Here is a 24,024-nt window from a genome sequence, read left to right on the forward strand (position 1 = left end):
GGCCGATACTGTTCTGTGATTTGCCATTGATTGTAATCTTTTTTTTTAATGACTATGATTTTGAAAATTCACATTTAAGTTAAGAAATTATCAGTATCGGTAAAATTGTAACAAAAATCGGTATCGTATCGTTTTTAAAAAAGTTATAGCTATAGCCTGATCACTATTCCCTCCATGTCGTTAGTTTTAAGCCTGTATGTGTGCAAAGTGACAATATGTCTGAGTGTAGCCTGATTATGTAATTATGGGTTTAGTTCAAGACATTTTTTTAATTGGTGAAAAAAGTGTGGAAAAATCACACACACCTATTAACACACACACACACCTCTACGACATGAGAGAGAGGAGGAGGAGGCTGTGAGGAAGGAGAGAGAGTGAGAGAGAGAGAGAGAGAGAGAGAGAGGGAGAGAGAGAGAGAGACAGAGAGAGAAGGAGAGAGAGAGAGAAGGAGAGATACACAGAGAGAGAGAGTGTGTGTGAGAGAGAGAGAGAGAGAGAGAGAGAGAGAGAGTGGGTCTCGGAGCTCCAGCAGGGACCAACAGTCTCTGGAACACTTTGGCCAGACTATGGAGTTGATATTCCGGGCTGGTTTCGGCGGAGCGGCGGGGGTCAGGCTGGGAGCCTCTATCTCTCCTCTCCTCCTCCTCCTCCTCCTCTGAGGGGCAGTGGAGGAAGTTCAGCGGCCAGCAGCTCCGGAGCAGCGCGGCCGGCCGCCGGGAGTCTGTCGGGAGTGTGTCGGGCTGTCGGGGTGTGTTTGAGGGAGTCGGGGTGGGGGGGGTGAAGATGCGGAGCAGACCGCTGGTGACCACCTCAACTTCCGTCCTCTTTTCCTGGCTGCTTCGGCCAGGACCTTGTCCGTTCAGCATAATGCCCCATCTCTCCACCACCACCACCAGAAACCCGAGTCAGACCAGTCCGGAGCCGCGCCGGCAGCTGGGAGCGGACGCAGCGGGCACAATGCGGACTTTGTGTCCGGTGTGAGAGCAGCGGTCTGCGGCGGAGACAGACTGAGCTGCCCGGCTGGATGAGCAGCAGCAGCGAGACTTTCTGCTGTCCTGAAGGTAAGAGATCAGATATAGCAGTGTGGCCTTCTCATTATTAGATATGTCAAAGTAGAATTTCAGTTTTATTCCCGTGTTCACATATTAGAATAAACAGTAAGAAATAAACAGAAAATAACCCAACTTACTCCATTAAAGGCTACACTTTATTTCATCAATCCCATCCCCCCATACATTTTCTTAAGGTTTCAAAGCAACAAAAAAAAGCAACAAAATGTGCTCATGGATTGTACTTGATATGGACTGCTCTCTTTCTCAAGCAAACCAGTTTATTCTCCTAAACTGAGGCAGTGCTGCTCAACAACAACAAGCTGTCTTCTTTAATATTGACTACTTCTTTTGCAAGAGCACATGATTGATGCCAAAGACCCTGCTGATAAACCTGCGGTGAGGTCGGGTCACCATCATTGGAATCGGTTTTGATGCCTTGTTTGCCCCCCCCAAGGAACATTACATAACTGTTGAACTGCCTTGGCCACAAATCAATGCAATCTGTCAATTGGCTGCTGCTGCTGCCTGCATGGTGCCATTTTTATTAATCATCACTACCACCCAGCTAACAACCACTAATAATACATTATCATCACTTCCTTTGCGGGGGACTCCAGGTATTGGATTGTAAACTCATAATGTGCAGCAGTTGAGTGCACAGCTTTATTAATATGTTTTTTTCTTCAACTCACCTAAATAATGAGGCTTTTGTTTGTGAGCCAACTAACAAACGAAGCTGTTGGAAATCTCTCCTGTGACCTTGTGCGTACGGCAGCACCTTTTCCTCGCTGCGAGAGGCCCACATTGATCTTAGTTTTGTCCCTGTGCAAGAAATTTGTCTCATCTTATCTCTGCTGACAGGCTGCGTTCATCACCATCCAGCACTCCTCCTCTCCTCCAGCACACAGGGAAGAGAGGAATGCAAAAAGTAATTTAGCAATAATTAAGAGCAGGTATTTGGCTTTGTAGCAAGTCTTGTCGTAATACTGTATCTGCCGCATCATTTTGACACCCCCTCTTTAACTTCGCACCCAGTGCGACTGTTATCAGGCCATTAAATAGGTGTTATCAGTCGCTATAAGCACCATAGATGTGGGTCAATAAGGGCCTACTATGCCTACTACATTGTAAAAGTGAAACTTAAAAGCAACACGTTCTAACATGTTGTAAAATTCAATGAAACGTCACATTTTGAACACAAACAAAAAGGCTTTTCTTTAGGTATAGGCAACAAAACTACAACTTCTTTAGGTTTAGGCAAAAATAAACAGTTGGGCTAAGGCAATAAAACATCCTCTTTAGGTTTAGGCCAAAAAAACATGTATAGGCAATTAAACTACAACTTCTTTAGGCAACAAAACTTCAACTTCTTTAGGTTTAGGCAAAAAGAAAACAGGTTTAGGCAATATACAACAACACCTTTAAGCAATAAAACAACTTATTTAGGTTTAGGCAATACAACCACAACTTATTTAAGTTTAGGCAAAACAAATCATTTAGGTTTAGGGAAGAACATCATGTTTTGGGTTAAAATAACTACGAACACAGACAATTACACATATTTGGTTTCACACAGGATGCAATCTTCAGTCTCCTGGGTGAAAACCCTGTGTTTTATGTCCCATCCATCGTCCCCGACCTCCACCCCTTATGGAGTGTCACACTGTCTGTACTACAGCGCCTGACTTCCACTTCTGCTCCTGTCATAATTACTACGGTGGCTTGAGGTTGCTGTAGTGTTCTTTTATACCTTCTTTCGGTGATCTACCATGTGAATAGATGATAAAACCTACTAGCTGGTGTAGTAGGCCCCTAATGACCTACATCTATGAGGTTTGTATTGACTGATAACGCCTATGTAATAGCATGACAGTTCACCCTAAGGATGAGGCTTCCCTTGTGCTGTGGGGCAGGGTGCTACCCTCCAGGGCTGGACTGGAATAGATTCGTGGTGCTCATCAGCGAGCCAGTTGTCTCCTTCACTAGCTCACCTCACACCTCATTGCTCACGTAGTGTTTTCGACTGCCACGTTTTGATCCTTTGAATTTTTTATTTTTTTTTAAATGCTCTTTATTCACGTTCATGGTTATCAACTGGGGAATAAAAAAAAAAGTTTGACGCCGCTTAGTGTGTGATTTCATTTTAGATTAGGGCTCACGTTACTAATCTGCACATAGACTTTTTTAAATGTATTTTTTTCCACCATTTCCCCACACACCTTTTCCCCTCAGTATCTTTTCAGATATCCTTTTTCCACTAGCTGTGTGTCTGAGGAATATGTAACAAGTCATTTGTATGCACACTGCTCTGCTCTCCCAATTTACAATGCGTTGCGTATGTGGGATAGAAAGGGAAAATAAATCCTTTGCTTGCATTTTGAGGAGGAAAAAAAAAAAAGGGACTGACTTTCCCATTATTCTTATTTCGCAACAGGTTTCTGGAACCAAATGTCAAGTCAGAGAGAGAGGCGTTATCGTCGTGGAACCGGCAGTGTGTGATGTGAAAGGAAAGAAGCGAGGAAGAGGACGTCCAATGATAACCCTCCAGTGTGTTCTACATGGCTCTGTTGGCGTCGTGAAGCGAGCTCTACCCGCTGGTGAAAGAGAAGAGAGGGTGAAAATGTGATGAACTTTACTAATGTCTCCCAGCTCAATTATGGACAGCGGCTGGTGAAGGAATCATATTGCTTAATGAGACCATTGTTCTTGTGTTGGGAAGCTTAGGACAACTAATTACCAAGGGATTACTCAAGACCCTCTTCAGCGCCAGGCCGGACATGGTGGTGTTATTGAGCAAACAGCCAAAATCCAATTGGATTTTTCGAATCCTAACTTCTTATAATTTTTTTCTCTGATTTGGTGTATTTTTTCTGATCCCTTTGAAATGGAGATACAGTGGCGTTTATGGAATAAGGACTGGGCCTCCTTTATAAGGCCGTGGATACCTATACTGTTGGGCCTTCACCTCCAGTTCTCCCGGGCCTCCAACTGTCCCGAGGAGTGCCGCTGCGACCGCACCTTTGTTTACTGCAACGAGCGGAGCCTGACCTCAGTGCCTCTGGGAATCGGTGAGGGTTATAAGACCCTCTACCTCCACAACAACCAAATCAATAATGCCGGTTTCCCCGTGGAGCTCCATCACGTGGCTTCCGTGGAAACTGTGTTTCTCTATGGCAACCAGCTGGATGAGTTCCCCATTAACCTGCCCAAAAATGTAAGAGTTCTCCATCTGCAGGAGAACAACATTCAGACCATCTCCAGAGCGGCTCTGGCTCAGCTTCTCTGGCTGGAGGAGCTGCATTTGGATGATAACTCCATTTCTACCGTAGGGGTGGAGGAAGGGGCCTTCCGCGAGGCGGTGAGCCTGAAGATGCTCTTCCTCACCAAAAACCACATGAGCAGTGTGCCTATCGGTCTTCCAGACGATCTGAAAGAGTTGCGCTTGGACGAGAACCGGATCGCCGTTATCGCAGAGGAAGCATTTAGGAATGTGACCCGCCTGCAGCGCCTCCTGTTGGACGGGAACCTGTTGACAGATGAAGGGATCGCACCGGGGACCTTTCAGGACCTGGTCACCCTTAGGGAGCTGTCCCTGGCCCGCAACTCCCTCACATACCCTCCCCCGTTCCTCCCGGGGGAGGTGCTTGTCAAATTAAACTTTCAGGAAAATCAGATGAACGGGATCCCTGCCAGGGCGTTTGCAGGGTTGCACAAGCTGGAGAGGCTGGATATTTCTAGCAACCAGCTGCAGTCTTTGACGGAGGGGGTCTTCGACGACCTCGTCAGTCTCCGACAGCTCACTGTTCGGAACAACCTTTGGCTGTGCGACTGCAGCATCAAATGGGTGGTGTCGTGGCTCAAATCTCTGCCGGCCTCGCTCAACGTGCGCGGCTTCATGTGCCATAAACCCGAGAAGTTCCGGGGCATGGTGATCAGGGAGCTGAGCGCCGAGCTGGTCCAGTGCCCGCAGAGCACGGCGACGGCGCCCCTGTCCACTTCACCGGCTGACACTGCTCTGGTCCCATCCCTGTCATCTTCCTCAGACACCACCCTGGTCACTCGGTACGTTTCGTCCTCCTCCAGGCGTCCCTTCCCCACATTACCCACCCTCTATTCAACCAGAGAGGGGGGGTTGAGGACTAAGCAACCTCTGGACCCCAGGAGGGAGACTTTGCAGGTCACGTTCGCCATACTGAACGGCTCGGCTATCCACGTCAGCTGGGTGGCCGCCTTTCCGGTCACGGCCTACAAGGTGACCTGGGCCAGGATGGGCCCCAGTCTGACAGGGGACACCGTCAGGGAGAGGATAGTGGGTGGGGATCACCGGGGGATCCGACTGGCTAACCTCGAGCCAAAGTCCACCTATCGGATCTGCGTCATTCCCTTGGATGCGTTCAATAATTACCGGCCCAAAGACGACACGGTGTGCACCGAGGCCATGACCACGGCGGCCTCTTTCGGCCCCGACAACAACAACAAAAGGCTGTCGGGGCCCGAGCAGGCCACGCAGCGGGAACCCAGCTCTCCTTTCTTGCTGGCCGGGCTGATAGGCGGGGCTGTGGTCGTGGTGCTGGTGGCACTCCTCAGCGTCTTCTGCTGGCACATGCACAAGAAGAGCCGCTCCAAGTCCTCCACCAAGTGGAAATACAACCGGGGTCGGAGAAAAGACGGCGACTACTGCGAGGCGGGCACCAAGAAAGATAATTCCATCCTGGAAATGACTGAGACCAGCTTCCAGATAGTCTCGCTTAACAACGAACAGCTCCTCAAGGGAGACTTCCACATCCAGCCTATTTACACCCCTAACGGGGGCATCGGCTTCCGAGACTGCCCCCTGGAGAACAACAGCACAGTTTACTGCAAGAACAATGTTCAGGACGCAGACTTTTGTGGCACATGATGGTTTCGGAGAGCATTTTTACTGACAACTATCCACACTTTACTGGACACTGTACAGTGTTAATATTATTTGAAACCCCTGTGTCTTTCAAGAAATGTAATTTATACAACCAACTGGACGGTATTTTTTATACAACAGCATTGGATTTACAAGTTATTGGGTTCTGTGCACACAGACATGTACAATCAGGATTCATTTATTTCCAAGTGTTAAGGCTGGGTTTCATTTTGATTTTTCAGTAATAGTGAATGATTTTGAAGTCATTGTATACTGTAACCATGACAGAATCTAGCCACAGTACATCATACCAGTACTGAGAGCAGCTGTATGGGAGAAGGAGAAAAGAGACAGGCACAAATCAGCCACACTCACCACTAGAGGGCGTAGTTTTTCTGGAAAACCATACAGTCAACCACACTTTCCCTCCGACTGTTTTTAATCAAGTCATCACAGTAACACGGCACATTTGTTTAATTGCCACTACAGTCAATAATAGAGATGCAAATTATTGGATTCCTGCTCTAGGAAGAGGACATATTTTTTATGCAAATGGTATTTTTTTTCTCTGCTTCAAAAGGAAATGTAAAGGTCACACTCATTAAACATTCACAGAAAGTGGCGAGCCGCAGCGCTTTCACCTGCTTCTCAAGATTAATACATTATCACCGTTATGGGGTCATGTTATTAGTGCTAGCTGTGTTTGATGGGGGGTTGTCACAGAGTGAGCAGAAGAAGAAGAAGAAAAAAAGCACATCTGCCATCTACTGTATGTTTAACCCATTAAGAACTGACTCTTTTCCTTTTGTTCAGCAGAAATAATGTTATGGTAAAACAGTATATATATGTGCCTTGAAGTTATCAGCTTACAATGTCTTTTGAATCCATGTTTTTTTTTGTTGCACAAAAGGTGTACTGTATATACATTCAATTGAATTGTTGTCGAGGAAATCTCTTGCTCTTGATTATTTATTTACCTCGTTACACATTTAATTAAAAACATATCTCCAAAAAGTGAATTTATGAATCTTATGATGTGTCCCAGAATGATCACGGACGGTTAAAAGCATGTGGGAGAGCTCAGCGATAGTAGCTGTTTGGAGAGGGAAGGGTCCTTTGAGGATGACTGGTACGAGCTCAAAAGTCACAAAAAGATTGCACTTAAAGTCTACTTAAAGGTCCCATATTGTAAAAAGTGAGATTTTCACATCTTTTATATTATAAAGCAGGTTTAAGTGATATATAAATACTGTTAAACTATCAAAACGCTCAATATACGGAGAAATACACACAGCCCGTATTCAGAATCTGTGCGTTTGAAACAAGCCGTCAGGATTTCTGTCAATTTGTGATGTCACAAATATACAATATTTAGACCATTACCATTTTAAACATAAACATTCTAAATGTGTCCCAGTTTATTTCCTGTTGCAGTGTATGTAAATAACATCAGCTGACAGGAAGTACACATGGACCCAAGCTGTTGCCTAGCAACGCAATTCCGTTGAAATGCCCTAAAACGGAGCGTTTCTGACAGAGGGTGAATACAGGTATATTCAGGCAGACAGTATCAGGAAAATCATTTTCTTTTTTTACATTACAGCATGTAAACATGTTCTAGTAGAAACACAAAATACAAGTATGAACCTGAAAATGAGCACGATATGGGACCTTTAAAGGTCAAACATTTAGAATGTTTACGTTTAATACCGTGTAATGGTCTAAACGTCGTATATTTGTGACATCACGAATGGACAGAAATCCTAACGGCTTGTTTCAAACGCACAGTTTCTGAATACGGGCTGTGTGTATTTCTCCGTATTTTTATTGAGTGTTTTGATAGTTTAACAGTATTAATATAGCACTTAAACCTGCTTTATAATATAAAAGACATGAAAATCTCACTTTTTACAATATGGGACCTTTAATACAAACCCATATTAAAGCAGCCTCACTGCAGCCGTGAGCATGCACCGAAGCAGTCAAACAATAGTCTGAATGTGTGGCATGTTAGGTTATTTTGTTCCTGAATGAGGAATTAAAGGAGTATTTAAAGGGGATGTATGACAAACTCACTTTTTCAGTGCTTGTGCACATACATCTGGGTACCTGGAAAGCCTGCCAACACACAAACTGTGAGATAAGACGACCCGGTTAGTTTTTTTGTGGGCTGTCTAGATCAGAAAACATGTGTTTCAACGAGCCGTTCAGATTTAGCTCCCCTTCTTATGTCACAGGCGCTAAAACGGAACGTTTCAGACAGTGGGTGAATACAGGTATATTCAGACAGATGGGATGAGAAAAAAGTTGTGTTTTTTTAACATTAAAGCTTCAGTAGGCAGAATGTTTTTGGCATCAGTGGGCAAAAATTCCATAATAACCTTTCAGCAAATTGTAATTAAAGTGTTCTGAGAGAAAACTAGACTTCTGCTCCTCTTCATGGATCTGTTTTCAGGCTTTAGAAAATCAAGCCCCTGACGGGAGACTTTGGCCAAGACTTTGAGCGTTCCTATAGGCTGTGTTCTGGCTGGTGGGCAGTGCTTGGTATTTCCTCAACTGATCTCAACATGGCTGCCGGGTCCCAAACTTTCTCATTTTACAGCTAAACAGTACACTACAAGATGTTTCTGAAAACATTTGAGGAGAGAAATAGGCATTACAGTAACAGAATAGTGATTCATATTTGATCAGCGCTGCCTAGTTTGACCGTTTGGTCGGAGTTAGCGAGTGATTGACAGCTGCTAAGAAACGGCAAGGCTTATTATCTTTCTCATGCACTACTGTCAGGATATAGTGAGCGTTTTATAAAAATAACTTATTTTAATCATATTTGCTCCATTTCTACCCACTGCTGCTTAAAAGGGCAAGTAACAATTAGGGGGCTCTATTGGCAGAAATGGATTATAATATTAATAAGTATGTTTTCATTAGTGTATAATCACCTGAAAATAAGAATTGTGTTTTTGTTACCTTAGTAGGAGACATTTATATCTACATATGGAGCGGGTCCTCTTCATGGAGGCCACCATGTTGCTCCACCAACATTAACATTACTCGCTGTTGTCATAGTCGCTCTCTCTCTCTTGCTTCACCACTCACTTCCCACGTACACACACACACTCTACACACTGGCTCTGCTCCAGATGGCTCTAGAGAGGAACATTCACGTCGGCCATCGTAGCTCTCCAACACGCTTGGCACACGGGAGAGGCTTCAGTTGGTTGCAATCTCCTCACCTCCCTGCTAGATACTGCCAGATCCTACACACTGGACCTTTAAAACATGTAAATACGTTAGAAACCCAAAGAACAAGTATGAACCTGAAAATGAGCATGATATGTCCCCTTTAATGACCTGTGAAGTGTTGTTAATCACAGCTTCGATCAGTCTTAGAACCATTACATTTTTACTCTCTAAAGCTGTCAAATGGACCTTTTCCACGACAGGAACTTGATGACCTTTAAACTGTAGCTTCCCACAACCAGAACCTGTAAGAACCCTGTAGGTTCTGCCCTGTTTTTCACTATGCTTTATAAACCAACCAACCTAATAATAACATATCAGCCAATACCACCAGTGGTGTCCATCCATAGCTTTCTTTTGGACATGTTTCTTTTTTTTTTAATCTTTTTGCAAGTTTATGTGGAATTTCTTTTTTCTTTTTCAACAACAAAGATACAGGAATAGCATACAGATAAGAAGGTAGGGGTGGATACAGGCTAACCACATATGGAATGCTGAAATAGAGAGATTAACTGAAAATGTGCACGGGGAGGAAGATGTGTGGTGAATAATCGTTGTAAAGAAAGCAGCTCTGTGGATTCAGTTTGGGCATAAAGGTATTTGAGGCATTTGTGTCGGAAGTAACAATAGAAACAAACAAAATGACTGTTGGTAGACAGGGACTAAATATGTGGATGAATAAGTAAATAAATAAATAGAAAGACATTTCAATAAATCATATGCAGTAGTAATAATATTCTAATAATCTTCTTAGTAGCACGATCCATAGTATCCATATATATATATATATATATATATTTAATCATGATTATCTTCATTATCTGTTCTAAATGTACCTTAAAGAGAGATTTGTCAAGTATTTAATACTTTTATCAACATGGGAGTAGACAAATATGCTGCTTTATGCAAATGTATGTATATATTAATTATTGGTAATCAATTAACAACACAAAACAATGACAAATATTGTCCAGAAACCCTCACAGGTACTGCATAAAGCATAAAAAAATATGCTCAAATCTCTAGCTTTTAAACTGAGCCCGCTACAACTTCAAAATCACAAGTGGCATTAATGCGTTAAATACATTTGTACCCTTAAAGGTCCCATATTGTAAAAATTTAGATTTTCATGTCTTTTATATTATAAAGCAGGTTTAAGTGCTTTATAAATAATGTTAAACTATCAAAACGCTCAATATACGGAGAAATACACACAGCCCGTATTCAGAATCTGTGCGTTTGAAACAAGCCGTTAGGATTTCTGTCCATTTGTGATGTCACAAATACACAATATTTAGACCATTACCATTTTAAACATAAACATTCTAAATGTGTTCCAGTTTTTTTCTTGTTGCAGTGTATGTAAATAACATCAGCTGACAGGAAGTAAACATGGACCCAAGCTGTTGCCTAGCAATGCAATTCCGTTGCAATTCACTAAAACGGAGCGTTTCAGACAGAGGGTGAATACAGGTATATTCAGACAGACAGTATGACGAAAGTAATGTTTTGTTTTTTTAACATTACAGCATGTAAAGATGTTCTAGTAGAAACACAAGCACGATATGAGACCTTCAAAAGGAACGAACGCTATTATTGCGTTAACTTTGACAGCCTTCTAGTGCACATACAGTACATTTGGGTATCTGGAGTGCCTAACAACCCACAAACAGTTTTTTGGGGGCTGTCTAGATCTGAGCTTTTTCAGGAGGGGGTCTTAAAGAGACAGGTGCTAAAATGGAGCGTTTCAGACAGAGGGTGAATACAGGTATATTCAGACAGACGGGATGAGAAAAATAATGTGTTTTTTGCACATTACAGCATGTAAACATGTTCCAGTAGAAACCTGAAATACAAGTATGAAACTGAAAATGAGCATGATATGGGACCTTTAAATAATTAGAATGAACGAAACTTGATCATACAGTCCAGCTCTTATATTCTTCTTGAAATATCAGCCAGATTTATTATATAAAGTTTGGTTTGATTTGCGTTGCTGTGCATTGCAATTGAAGATCGTGAGCGGCAGTAACTTCAGAGGACTTAAAAGCGCTTGATTCCACATTTTTCTGATGTAAAAGGAACCCTCGTTCTTTTTATCCTCTCTAATTAGAGTTGAAAATGTATCTTTTAAAAGTACAGGAAGAGTATAAATGATGAATCAGTTGTGAGAGCGGATACTGTACTTCCTCGGTTGAAGTGCCTCAGGGACATACGGATCTTATTACTCTGACTTCTTCTTTATTCTGTATAAACTGTGTTGGACAGTATTTAATCTTTCTGATGGCCACAGATCCATATTTTTTTTGCCAGCGAAGCAGACATTAGATCTTTCTAATATGTCTTAGTAGATACGCACACAGGGCGGGGACAAAAGACAGCAGAGCTGGCTGCAAAATTATGTAGATAGTCAGCCAGATAAATCTTGGGATCATTCTGAATTATTACAACTTGGGTCTTATTTTTGTAGTTTTGGCCAATACTGCCTAACAGTAATGAGAACATTGCACACACCATGTTAAGAGGAGACACTAGAGGTGAATAGGGTAAAACTTGAACTAATAGATATCACCATAAAACTTCCCCAGTTGATTATTTACATTAAGGCAATTATTTTTTGTATTACAGGTTTTCTGAATTGTTTTTGTTTAAAGGTCCCATATTATAAAAAAAGTGAGATTTTCATGTTTTTTTTTATTATAATAATATAAATACTGTGAAAGTATCGACACACTCAATTCACAGGGAAATACACACAGCCCGTATTCAGAAACTCTGCATTTGAAACAAGCTATCAGGATTTCTGCCCATTCGTGATGTCACAAATATACAATATTTAGACCCTTTACACATATTTAAATGTAAATATTCTAAATGTGTCCCAGTTTATTCCTGGTTGCAGTGTATGTGAATATCATCAGCTGAAAGGTAGTAAACATGGACCCAAGCTGTTGCCTAGCAACGCAATTCTGTTGCAATTCCGTCGCAATTCCGTTGTAATTCCATCAAAATGCGCTAAAACGGAGCGTTTCAGACAGAGGGTGAATACAGGTATATTCAGGCCGACAGTATGATGAAAATATATGGGACCTTTAAATATACAAGTGAGGAATCATCAGATTTGTGCTAATTTGCATACATCTCCAGAACATAAATGTGAACATTGGATAAAGCCAGGTTCAAAATTAATTTCATTTTGTTGAAATATTAGAGTCAAAGATTTTTACAGAGGGAATTTTGATCACTCCATAAATCAGAAAATACTGTCAACAGCCATAAAAGAAATACATTTTTGCAATGTTTTTAGGAATAAAATGTTGTATAATTCAGACTACGATATAATATATGAACAAACCCTCTTTATCCTACTCGGTAAAAACTTGAATATAAATTTAGAAATCAAATTGGAAAGTTTGGTGTATGTAAGTGCTACTGAAGTGGATATGGATGTTATCAGGTCAAGGGACCCCTTTGGAAATGGCAATGCCAGTTTTTCCTCCAAAATTTACCACACGTTTGAAGTGCTATTTAACGTCCTTTGCGACAAGCTAGTGTGACATGGTAGCTTCACTCTAGTTTTAAAACTGAGCCCACTACAACTTAAAAATCACAAGTTGCGTTAATGTGTTAAAGAAATTAGTGGCGTTATAACGAATTTCAATTGAATCGCGTTATTGCGTTAATTTTTACTTTTTTCATTAAGCATGCATATTTTTCAACTCCCATGTTGATAAGAGTATTAAATACTTGACAAAACTCCCTTTAAGGTGCATTTTGAACAGATAATGAAGACAACCGTGATTAAATACATATATATATATACAGTATATGTATACAGTATATATATGGATTTTGAACAGATAAAAAAAATTGATTAATTTGCAGTTAATCGCGATTAACTACGGACAATCATGTGATTAATCGCAATTCAATATTTTAATTGATTGACAGCCCTAGTTCCAATACTATGATAACTATATACTGTACACTCAAGGTACCCATACTCCCAAGCATGCATTGTATGTTTGCAATAACCAGCACTAGTTCCCACTCTCACTTAGTTTTGGTAAAGTACGTTTATTTAAATCTTTGATTATTGATTAACGCTGATTGATTATTTATTTTTTTAATTCACCTGATGATCACATCACATTTCAATCATCTTCTTTAAACGTCGTCGACTTTAACTAATAAATATCACCATGAAACTTCCCCAGTTGATTACTTACATTAAGACAATTATTTTTTTGTATTAAAAGTTTTCTGAATTTATTTTTTGTAAATATGCAAGTGAGAAATTATCAGATTTGTGCAAATTTTTTCATACATTTCCAGAACATACATGTGAACATTGGATAAAGCCAGGTTCAAAATTCTTGTTTCATTTTGTTGGCATGCTAGAGTTAAAGGTTTTTACTGAAAGGATTTGGGATATCTCTTTGAATCACTCCATAAATCAGAAAATACTGTCAACAGCCACGCCATTCCCCTGACGGACGGTCGGCTAGACAGACAGACAGATGGACGGACAACCTGAAAACATGACGCCATGATGTAGATAAAGTTTAACAGCAGCTGCCTTCTGGCTGGTGTTAAATGTGCCACTCTGCTGACAGCCCAACAGAACTAAAGCCTTGGACACACCAGGAACGTCAGGAGCGCGTGGTGGCTGCGTGATTCACGCGTTGGGCGTTCACACCAGCTGCGTGTCTGCTGTGTTTCTGCTGCTGTCATCCCTTTCTTTCTTCATAGAGTTTGCCTTTTAATGGCCATTTAATTTCATTATAGATGTCATTTATATTTATTTTAGACCGAAAAAGTTAATGAAACGTGTGGTGATTTGTAAATAATAGTAATAATCCAGAATTAATACTCCGTACTATATTCATTCATGGAGCTCTCCATGTCACTAGAACGTTCTAGAACACTGTCTGGCACATATTACAGAATAAAAGCCTTGTGTTAACAAATGAAGGAATTCTGTCCACAGAAAAAAAGTTTGAGGACTTTTATTTTGAAATGAAAGCAGGAAGTGTTGATTTAAACCCTATACTTTATCAATTCATGGAGCTCGCCAAGTCACTGCCTGTTCCACAGCACTGACTGCTCATATTTCAGAATAAAAGCCTTGTGTTAACAAATGAAGGAATTATGTTCTTAGAAAAAAAGCTTGAGGGCTTTTATTTTGAAATGAAAGCAGGAAGTGTTGATTTAAAAATAAGTCTTTACTTTTTTTTCATCTCCGTAACATATTCTACAGATAGACATCGAAACTGTAGTAATGTTGCTGGTATATTGTCAATATACAGTCAATAGATCACCTGACGCGTGTCTCACGTGGGCAGTGTGGCTGCTCTAACCTGTTAACACGGACACCGAAATAAAAAACAACAGGTAACGCAGCCACTACGCGCTCCTGGCGTTCCTGGCGTTCCTGGTGTGTCCCGGGCTTAAGGCTTCATTTAAAACAGCTGCCATCGTCGATTGTAGCTGTACCAGCAGTCATGATGTGATGTTTTGGGATCTGGTTAAAACAATCATATTTTACTGCGTTCTGACACCCTCGGCCCAGCCCCCTCAGAAGAGTTATATCAGATATTTCAACTGGGTCGGATGGATCCATCACATGACGGCTGTTGTTATGCAGTGAAGACTGAGAAAGGTAATGCGATCAGTAGAATGAAGACAGCTGAAAAGATTTACTATCCATCTGTGCAAATTACAGTTGTAGTGAAATGGTCCCAAGCAGCCAGGTGTGTTCGTCCTGCTGTGGCTTGTGCTGTTTGGTCGGCTGGCGTTCCAGTCTGGTTCTGCAGAACCACAAGCTGCAGCAGAAACAAACAAATGCACTGGGGGAGGACATTGAGGCTTTACTGAGTCACTTGATTTAAAAGAAATCAATAAAATCATATTGTGCCATATGCAGTTAACACAAATTCAAATGTCAAAATGTATTTTTTTTATTTGGTAATTACTTCTATTTATAAACACACAAGAGGTCCCCTTTAACAAGAAAGGCGTTATAATCCTTGAATTTAAAATACATAATATACTGTACACCATGACACTACATGATGCATTTAATTCTGAATAAATCATTTAAAATAAAATATTGATCCTTAAGACATTGGTTCAAGTTCTACATAGTGATTCTAACGTTAAAGCAGCAGTGGGTAGAAATGGAGCAAATACGATTAAAAAAAAGTTATTTTTATAAAACGGTCACTATATCCAGACAGTAGTACAGGTCATCTGAAAAAAATCATGTTCCTCTGTGTCCTCTGTTGTCCTCCGGTGCTCCTAATGGCAACTGCAAGATTTCACAGACCGAGGAAAACAACCAATCAGAGCTGATCTGGAGCCTTGCCGTTTCTTAGCAGCTGTCAATCACTCACAAACTCCGATCAGACGGTCAAACTAGGCAGCGCTGATCAAATATGAATCAATATTATATACGACATGGGAAACCTCTGTTAGTCTGGAGGAGCTGCAGCAGTTATTTCTGCACAAACGTCCACTGTACATTCACTAGATATTCTCAGAGCTACTAACTCTTCTGCAGTGTGTAGTGTGCGCGCATGCACATGAGGTGGAGCAAAAGAGCGAGTGAGAACAAGCGCGGTGTGTGAGTGAAGGCAGGCAGAGGAGCAGAGTACAGCAGAGACTCCGGCCCCGGAGACCAAAGCTACGGTCTCCTCTGTGTCTTCTGACCACGGTCGGGAGGGCTGGAGCAGGATTAGTTAACACTGTTTAACAGACGGGCTTCACTAGATATGACTTTGCGGTTTTGGTGCTTCCGTGTAGTTTGTGTTGGAACAGCGTATCCACACGCGAGCGCGCATGGTACACCGACCCGCAATGATTTATAAGAGTGTAAGAAGTTACAAACAGTCACTTTAATCCATCCATTCTTCGTGAATTTTCAGAACAGAGTAGTGCAAAAACTAACATCGCTAATTCTTCCTGCCCGCCATTTTTGTTTACACCAAAGTCACGTTTGATCGGGAGAGATTTTGCGAGATTTCCGTTTTTTGAGTCAGGACTCTTCATGAATGGATCTGTTAGTGTGTGGTGGCTGTTTTGGCCGTATCGTTGCTCTCACACTACAGGAACACCACTGTTAAATTTAACAGAACATGTCGTTATGTGTGGGATCTCTCACATTTTACACATCTGTTAAGATCTGAAAAATCTTTTAGTGAGGGCCAGACTTAAGCCACATGAAGAACAGAAGGGAATAAAACACCTTCCTAACTGCTTATTTTACAGAGAGATGTTTGAAATAATGCACAGCGGTTGGTCGGGTCTACTAAAGGTAATTATTGAGTGTTTCACAGTTGATTTTGAAGCACTATACCTACGACAAGAAAATACCACATTAAACAAACCGATGTACTTTCCCAGAGGAAGGGATTCAGCCTGTATAATGTTGTAAATAGTTTTAAAACCAACAGCAGTGGTGGACTGAAATCAAGTGTCTTTTCCTCTTTAATTCATAGTGGATGGATAAAACAGCCCTCTGATCTCAGGAACGGTTGGCTTCCATTTCTCCTGGTCATTACTGTGGTCAGCTTGCATTAAATTGCATTAGAGAGCCACTAACAGCCTCCACTCCCTCCTCACTCACACACACACACACAAATCTACTCCACACAGACAAAAGTATTGATCTCTGGAGCTCCACTGGATTATGAAGAATGGCTACCAGCGTTAATGACACTTCACCTGAGATAGACTGCCTCTCCCCACTGCTTTGGTAGGGAGGTGAAAATGCGTGCACGGGGAAATCAGCGGTGAGATGTTGTCCCAGCTTGTCCCTGGATCTTCTTGCATTGATTAACTGTTGAAACTGAGAAATAAAGGAATAATTTATGCCTGAAATAATGGATTGGATCGTATAGTGGAGGGTCATTTTGGTGGTGTTGCAGCCTCGCATCGTGGCTCAGTCATTTCATCAAAGTTACTGTAAATGTTTGCACTATACAGTGGTGTTGTGGATAGTCTTTCATTTGTACAGCAACATTATATCAATGTTAGCCCTTGAATTTCATCAGCGTCACTACAGCACATGAGAGTCATATGCATAGAGAGCCAGGTTCTATAAATAGGATAAATTATTACATTTACACATATGCAAAAAGCAAAAAACAAATTAAAGCTGCAAGCAGCGATGATGGGCCCTCGCACCTTTCCGCGCATCGGGGGTACTGGCGGGACCCCGACTGGCGCGGCCAGGCACAATGAAACCGGAACTCTGATGAGCGCAATGACGCCTCCCACAAGACTCTACGACAAACAGTTCATGAGTTATGAAAGGGGGCGTGGCTAACGTCTTGGGGCGGGGCTATGAGTCTATATTGACATGAAATATGACCTCAGGCCTGGACCACCGCTGAGAAATTTGGAGCAGATTTGACAAAGTATGCTGAAGTTACAACAACTACCTGTTTCATGGCGAATGGCTCAAAATGGCCGCCACGCCATGGTCAGGTCGTTCAGTGAAAACTCAACATTTGAATAGCTTTTCATCCTCAAGGTCTTAAGATGGTCCTGACAAAATTTCAAGTCGATCTGATCAAATCTGTAGGAGGAGTTCGTTAAAGTACACGTCCTATAAAACGCTGAAAATGGGCGAAAATCGCACATTAAATTCAAAATTGCTGACTTCCTGTTGAGTTTTGGGCATACCTCCAAGAGGCTTTTTAGTGCGTCTCCACAAGTTACATCTGTCTACCAAATTTCATACCTGTAGGTGAAACCGGAGCGAGGGGCTCAATTTTTCCAACTTACGGCGCTTACGGCGCTAGCGAGCTGTTTTGCACTAGCAGAAACCTCACCATGCTGCTTTAGATAAGTCTCTTGACAATTAATAGGGCTAGGACGATTCAATACTATCACGATACTTGGGTGCTTTCACGAACTGCTGTGCGACTGGGCTGTACAAAAACAACAGTTGCATATAATATGTTTTATCGGCCCATCTCTCAGGTTGCTGCCCTGCTATAGTGGCAGAATAAAGGGGCCTCTCTGAAGTCTGTGTCAGGAATACGGCACTGAGCAAATCCTGTTAAAAGTTGGTGGTCTGGCTCACTTTGTTTCTTCTTCATTCGACCTTGACACAGCTCCGTAGAGTCCAGTTCGCTCCTCTAATCAGCCTGCAGCCTCAGCCTATTGTGTGTGTGTGTGTGTGTGTGTGTGTGTGTGTGTGTGTGTGTGTGTGTGTGTGTGTGCAGTGATGCGAGTCCTGGTGTGGAGTGTGGACAAAAGGTTAGTTATAGGATGCAGCCTTTCTGGCTCACACAGTGTGTCCTATTATCACCAACATATTGGACTGGTAGGCTACATTACTCACAGTGCTGGCAGCGCACCAACAAGCTCAGCTCTCTTTCATCATCATCTGCAATACTGCACTTTTTTGCATGGAAGTATTAAGAAAAAAATAACTAAATCAGTCAGCCCTGTCTGCTGCATCAACATACGGTTTAAATTGCATAACCGTACATGATTCAAGGTGAGGCCAATCCACCATTTAGTTCTCTCTTCATATCCAGCTTTTCTCTGTATTTATACATCATCATACTAGACTGACTGTAAATATGAGCTGGCAAAAGGAAACACAGTTCAGCCTTACATTACATGCAGAATAAGCTGTTTTTTGTTGTCAAAGTTGACGCGATAATAAAACGTTAACGCAAATTAGTTTAAATGACACTAATTTCTTTAACGCAATTTTTAGGTTGTAGCGGGCTCAGTTTTGAAGCTAGAGGGAAGATACTGGTATCATATGAAACTAAAACTAAAAAAAAATAATTATTATACATTATTATTTCTGGCTTATTCGCAATTAATCGCAAATTAACCACACATCTGTACAAAACGTCCCTTAAAGGGAGATACGTCAAGCAAACTGCAACCCAACAGGCAACAACAGCTGTCAGTGTGTCAGTGTGCTGACTTGACTATGACTTGCCCCAAACTGCATGTGATTATCATAAAGTGGGCATGTCTGTAAAGGGGAGACTCGTGGGTACCCATAGAACCCATTTACATTCACTGATCTGGAGGTCAGAGGTCAATGGACCCCTTTGAAAATGGCCATGCCAGTTTTTTCTCACCAAAATTTAGTGTAAGTTTGGAGCGTTATTTAGCCTCTTTTGCAACAAGCTAGTATGACGTGGTTGGTACCAATGGATTGTTTTAAAGCGTCGCAACAATCTAAAAATCGCAAGTTGCATTAATGCGTTAAAGGTCCCATATTGTAAAAAGTGAGATTATCATGTCTTTTATATTATAAAGCAGGTTTAAGTGCTATATTAATACTGTTAAACTATCAAAACACTCAATAAAAATACGGAGAAATACACACAGCCCGTATTCAGAAACTGTGCGTTTGAAACAAGCCGTTAGGATTTCTGTCCATTCGTGATGTCACAAATATACGACGTTTAGACCATTTCAGTTTTAAACAAACATTCTAAATGTGTCCCAGTTTATTTCCTGTTGCAGTGTATGTGAATAACATCAGCTGACAGGATGTAAACATGGACCCAAGCTGTTGCCTGGCAATGCAATTCCATTGAAATGCACTAAAACAGAGCGTATTAGACAGAGGACAAATACAGGAATATTCAGGCAGACAGTATGAGGAAAATAAAGTTGTTTTTTTAACATTACAGCATGTAAACATGTTCTAGTAGAAACACAAAATACAAGTATGAACCTGAAAATGAGCATGATATGGGACCTTTAAAGAAATTAGTGCCGTTTAAACGAATTTGCATTAACGTGTTATTATCACGTTAACTTTGACATCCTTTTTTGTGAGAAAGACAAATTGGATGACGGATCAGGATAGAGTTAACGTTGACATGTAGGCACATCAGTGTGGTCAGATTTGCGGAATGTGGAAGTAGTAATTCTAGAGGTAGATATGCAGAGTTGAGTGGATAACAAGGACAGTAGTGATAGACAAGGTGGTGACTGCTCCTATTCTGACGGCTGTAACGTTAGTGAGATGTGGAGTTTCACACACTGAACGTTAAAGGACCCATATCATGCTCATTTTCAGGTTCTATCTTTATTTTGGGTTTCTACTAGAAAATGTTTACATATTATATTGTTTAAAAAAAACTTTTATTTTCCTCATACTGTCTGCTTGAATACACCTGTATTTACCCTATGTCTGAAACGCTCCGTTTTAGTACATTTCAATGGAATTGTAACAGAATCGCGTTGTTAGGCAACAGCTTGGGTCCATGTTTACATCCTGTCAGCTGACGTCATTCATATCCACTGCAACAGCAAATAAACTGGGACCCATTTAGAATCTTTAAAACTTTGAAATGGTCTAAATATTGTAGATTTGTGACATCACAAATAGACAGAAAATCCTGACGGCTTGTTTCAAAAGCTCAGTTTCTGAATACAGGCTCGGTGTATTTCTCTGTGGATTGAGCGTTTCGATACTTTCACAGTATTTATATAGCACTTAAACCTGCTTTGAAATATAAAAGCCATGAAAATGTCACTTTTTACAACATGGGACCTTTAAAACTCTCAAGACCAACTAGATGTGAGAGAATGAAATCTACTCGTCATGGCTGTATTTTATCATTGTTTACAGTATTGTTCTCGTCCTGGCGCTAAACCTTTTCCAAGCAAAGTGACAACCTGAGAGATGTGATACAGATGTGTTTTATGATGGATATTGCCAGTAATGCTCAGTGAAGGTGTCTGCTCGCCTCTGCATCCACACACATATCACGGATGAACTGCTGTGCGAGCACCCATCGATTCCCAATCCGTTGCCTTCTCCCCCAGCGTACACACTCTCACACAGAGACGGACGGCCTCGATAGATAAGTAGCAGAGAGCATTTTCTGATTCATTAGACGAGTATCTGGCGTTAACCCCATCCGAGGTGTATCTGTTCATCCCCCTGACGACAACACACGGATGCCTCGGAGAGATGCTCACAATTTAGCCTATTGACACTGAGAAAAGAGATATCTATAGCCTCTCTTCCCTCGTCAATAAGAGCACTGATTGTTCCTAACTGGTCTGCTATAGGCCCTGGTTTACTAGCTGTGGCGGTGGCTCCTATATGGGTGTTTCCATGGTCACTTTTGAGTCTCACAAATTACAAGAAATCAACCTCTAGGGATTTTAACCACCAGAGTATGTAATACATATATACAGGTACACAAAATGACATAGTGGTTAAGATTTTAATCTGTAACGTGTTTATTTTTTATGATCACTTGTTCTTACTAAATGTCCTTACTGCAACATTATAATGTTACTTTCATACATTTTACTTTTTTAATTTCTATATTTTTAAGACATTTAAATTCATTTTCATCAAGCTTTGTGCATTATTGTAAATATTGATTTTTATTTATTTTTTTAAATAGGGGGTTTATGATTTTCTCTACACCCTGAAAGATGTAGAAATGAACCATAGAACTCAGTCTTCATACACAAATAAAATATAAAATATGTAGTTTTTTATGAAAGATATTGCAATAAAATAAAATAAGACATAAAATGTGCTGAGCATATTCATTATCTGAAGGGGATCACTCTGGATAATACAACGAATGATGCTTTAATACAACTTTAACGTGTTTGTATTGTGAGGTGTTAAAAACATGTTTTTTTAAAAATATAGATTATTACTTAAAAGAAATAGTTCAACATTTTGTGAACTATGCTTATTCGTTTTCTTTTGGAGAGTGAAATGAAGTGACTATGCATTTTTTTTTAACTCCATACGTAAAGGAATAGGGTAATATGCTTATTTGCTTTCTTGCAGAGAGTGAGATAAGAAGATCGATTTATATGAGAAGTGGGGCTGTCAAAGTTAATGCGATAACGCTTTAACGCCACTAATTTCTTAAATGCATTAACGCAATTCAATCTTTCGGAGGTTGTAGCGGGCTCAATTTTAAAACTAGAGTGAAGATACTGGTATCATATGAAACTACAAAAAACCTAATGAATCCATTGGTACCAACCATGTCATACTAGCTTGTCGCGAAGGAGGCTAAATAACGCTCCAAACTTAGATTACATTTTGGAGAGGAAAAACTGTCATGGCCATTTTCAAAGGGGACCCTTGACCTCCAGATATGTAAATGGGTTCTATGGGTACCCACGAGTCTCCCCTTTACAGACATGCCCACTTTATGATAATCACATGCAGTTTGGGGCAAGTCATAGTCAAGTCAGCACACTGACACACTGACAGCTGTTGTTGCCTGTTGGGCTGCAGTTTACCATGTTATGATTTGAGCATATTTTTTATGCTAAATGCAGTACCTGTGAGGGTTTCTGGACTATATTTGTCATTGTTTTATTAATTAATTTCTCAGAATAAATATATACATGATGAGAGTATTAAATAACATTTGCAATTAAAATGTGCAATTAAATATTTTAATTGATTGACAGCCATAATGAGAAGAAATACTGACTAACACAATGTTACTACATAAATCCTACATTAATTTTTATCCACAGCTATATAACTTCAAAAGCAACTTTGGAGGGAAACCCTCAAACGATAACTAAAGCCAATGAACTGACAAGTACTTTATCTTGAAAAGGACATTTCTTTCTATGAAAACATTGGCAATTATATTTTAGGACTTTTACATGATTTAGTCAAATTTGGGATTCATACAGACTTAGTGCTTTTGCTCTTTTTCATGTCCACTGTGCAGTAATAAAAGATAAGACATGCAGCTGCTCAGCATGGGAGAAAGACAGTGAGGCGAGAAACACGTCTCATTCACTGCTGAGAGGACGAAGAGTTGCAGTATAGACGAGTGAGCGCCTCATCCTCAGCAATAGAAAACCTCAGCACATCTCTCATTCTCTAACTCGGCCTGCACTCTATTCTCCCATCTCTCTCATTCCCCCCCCTCTCTCTCTCTCTCTTACAGAATGAGATTCTTCCTTGAACATTCACGAAGACCCCATGTCCTTTCAAATCTGCTGCTCAGTAATGACCTCGCCTCCCTCCCTCCCTCCGTCTCCCCTCCTCCTCTCACCCCTTCAATCCAGCCTCTGTTGCCTGCATATCATTCATCACTGCTGGGACACTTAATGAGAAACCTTACCAGGGCGGAATCGGAAGGAAAGTCATTTAGCTGCAATCAATACTCAATGAAGATATTTGAACATGTGCTGCTTCTCGGTTATGTAACCCAGTGCAATAATAAGGGATGTGGTTACTGGTTAATGCACACAGGATTAGATTAATAAATCCAGGTGAGAAAAAAAGAAGACATTTGGCCTACTGTCAAGTCATCAGTTAAGTGTAATATTAAAAATGTGTGTTTTAAAGGGACTGTTTGTAACTTCTTACACGTATAAATCATTGCGGGTCGGTGTCCCATGCACGCTCGCGTGTGGCTACGCTGTTCAGACAAGACTCCAACACAAACTACACGGAAGCACCAAAACCTCTTGGTTGTATCTAGTGAAGCCCGTCTGTTAAACAGTGTTGGCCACAGTCGGAGGACGCGGGGGAGACCGTAGCTTTGGTCTCCAGGACCGGAGTCTCTGCTGTACTCTGCTCCTCTGCTTGCCTTCACTCACACACCGCACTCGTTCTCGCTCCTTCACTCCACCTCTCACGTGCATGCGCGCACACTCCACACTGCAGAAGAGTTAGTTTAGCTCTGAGAATATCTAGTGAATCTACAGTTGACGTTTGTGCAGAAATAACTGCTGCAGCTCCTCCAGACCAACAGAGGTTTCCCGTGTCTTGTGAAGTGACGGGGCTCCGCAGAGAGAAACGTTAACGTCTCCGACCAAAACTCCGGT

The 24,024-nt window shown here is 41.1% G+C and overlaps 1 protein-coding gene across 2 annotated transcripts; it reads left to right on the plus strand.

Moving 5' to 3' along the window:
* The first annotated feature begins 388 nt into the window (after positions 1–388).
* On the plus strand, positions 389–23,761 carry LOC141783403 (leucine-rich repeat transmembrane protein FLRT2). Of its 2 annotated transcripts, none has more exons than XR_012597261.1 (2): positions 389–1,061; positions 23,139–23,761. XR_012597261.1 is itself a non-coding variant. In XM_074660690.1 (2 exons), the coding sequence occupies exon 2, from the start codon at positions 3,937–3,939 to the stop codon at positions 5,950–5,952; it is 2,016 nt and encodes a 671-aa protein (XP_074516791.1). In that variant the 5' UTR covers positions 427–1,061; positions 3,487–3,936; the 3' UTR covers positions 5,953–6,968. The 2 variants fall into 2 exon arrangements, 1 of the variants encoding a protein (XP_074516791.1); XM_074660690.1 differs by lacking the exon at positions 23,139–23,761 and adding an exon at positions 3,487–6,968 and having other exon boundaries at positions 427–1,061.
* Positions 23,762–24,024: the final 263 nt, after the last annotated feature.

This window comes from Sebastes fasciatus, chromosome 15 (assembly GCF_043250625.1).
Source record: "Sebastes fasciatus isolate fSebFas1 chromosome 15, fSebFas1.pri, whole genome shotgun sequence".
NCBI lineage: Eukaryota > Metazoa > Chordata > Actinopteri > Perciformes > Sebastidae > Sebastes > Sebastes fasciatus.

Coding starts and splice junctions, on each gene's coding strand:
- LOC141783403 (XM_074660690.1), top strand. CDS start 3,937: ATGGAGATACAGTGGCGTTTATGGAATAAGGACTGGGCCTCCTTTATA.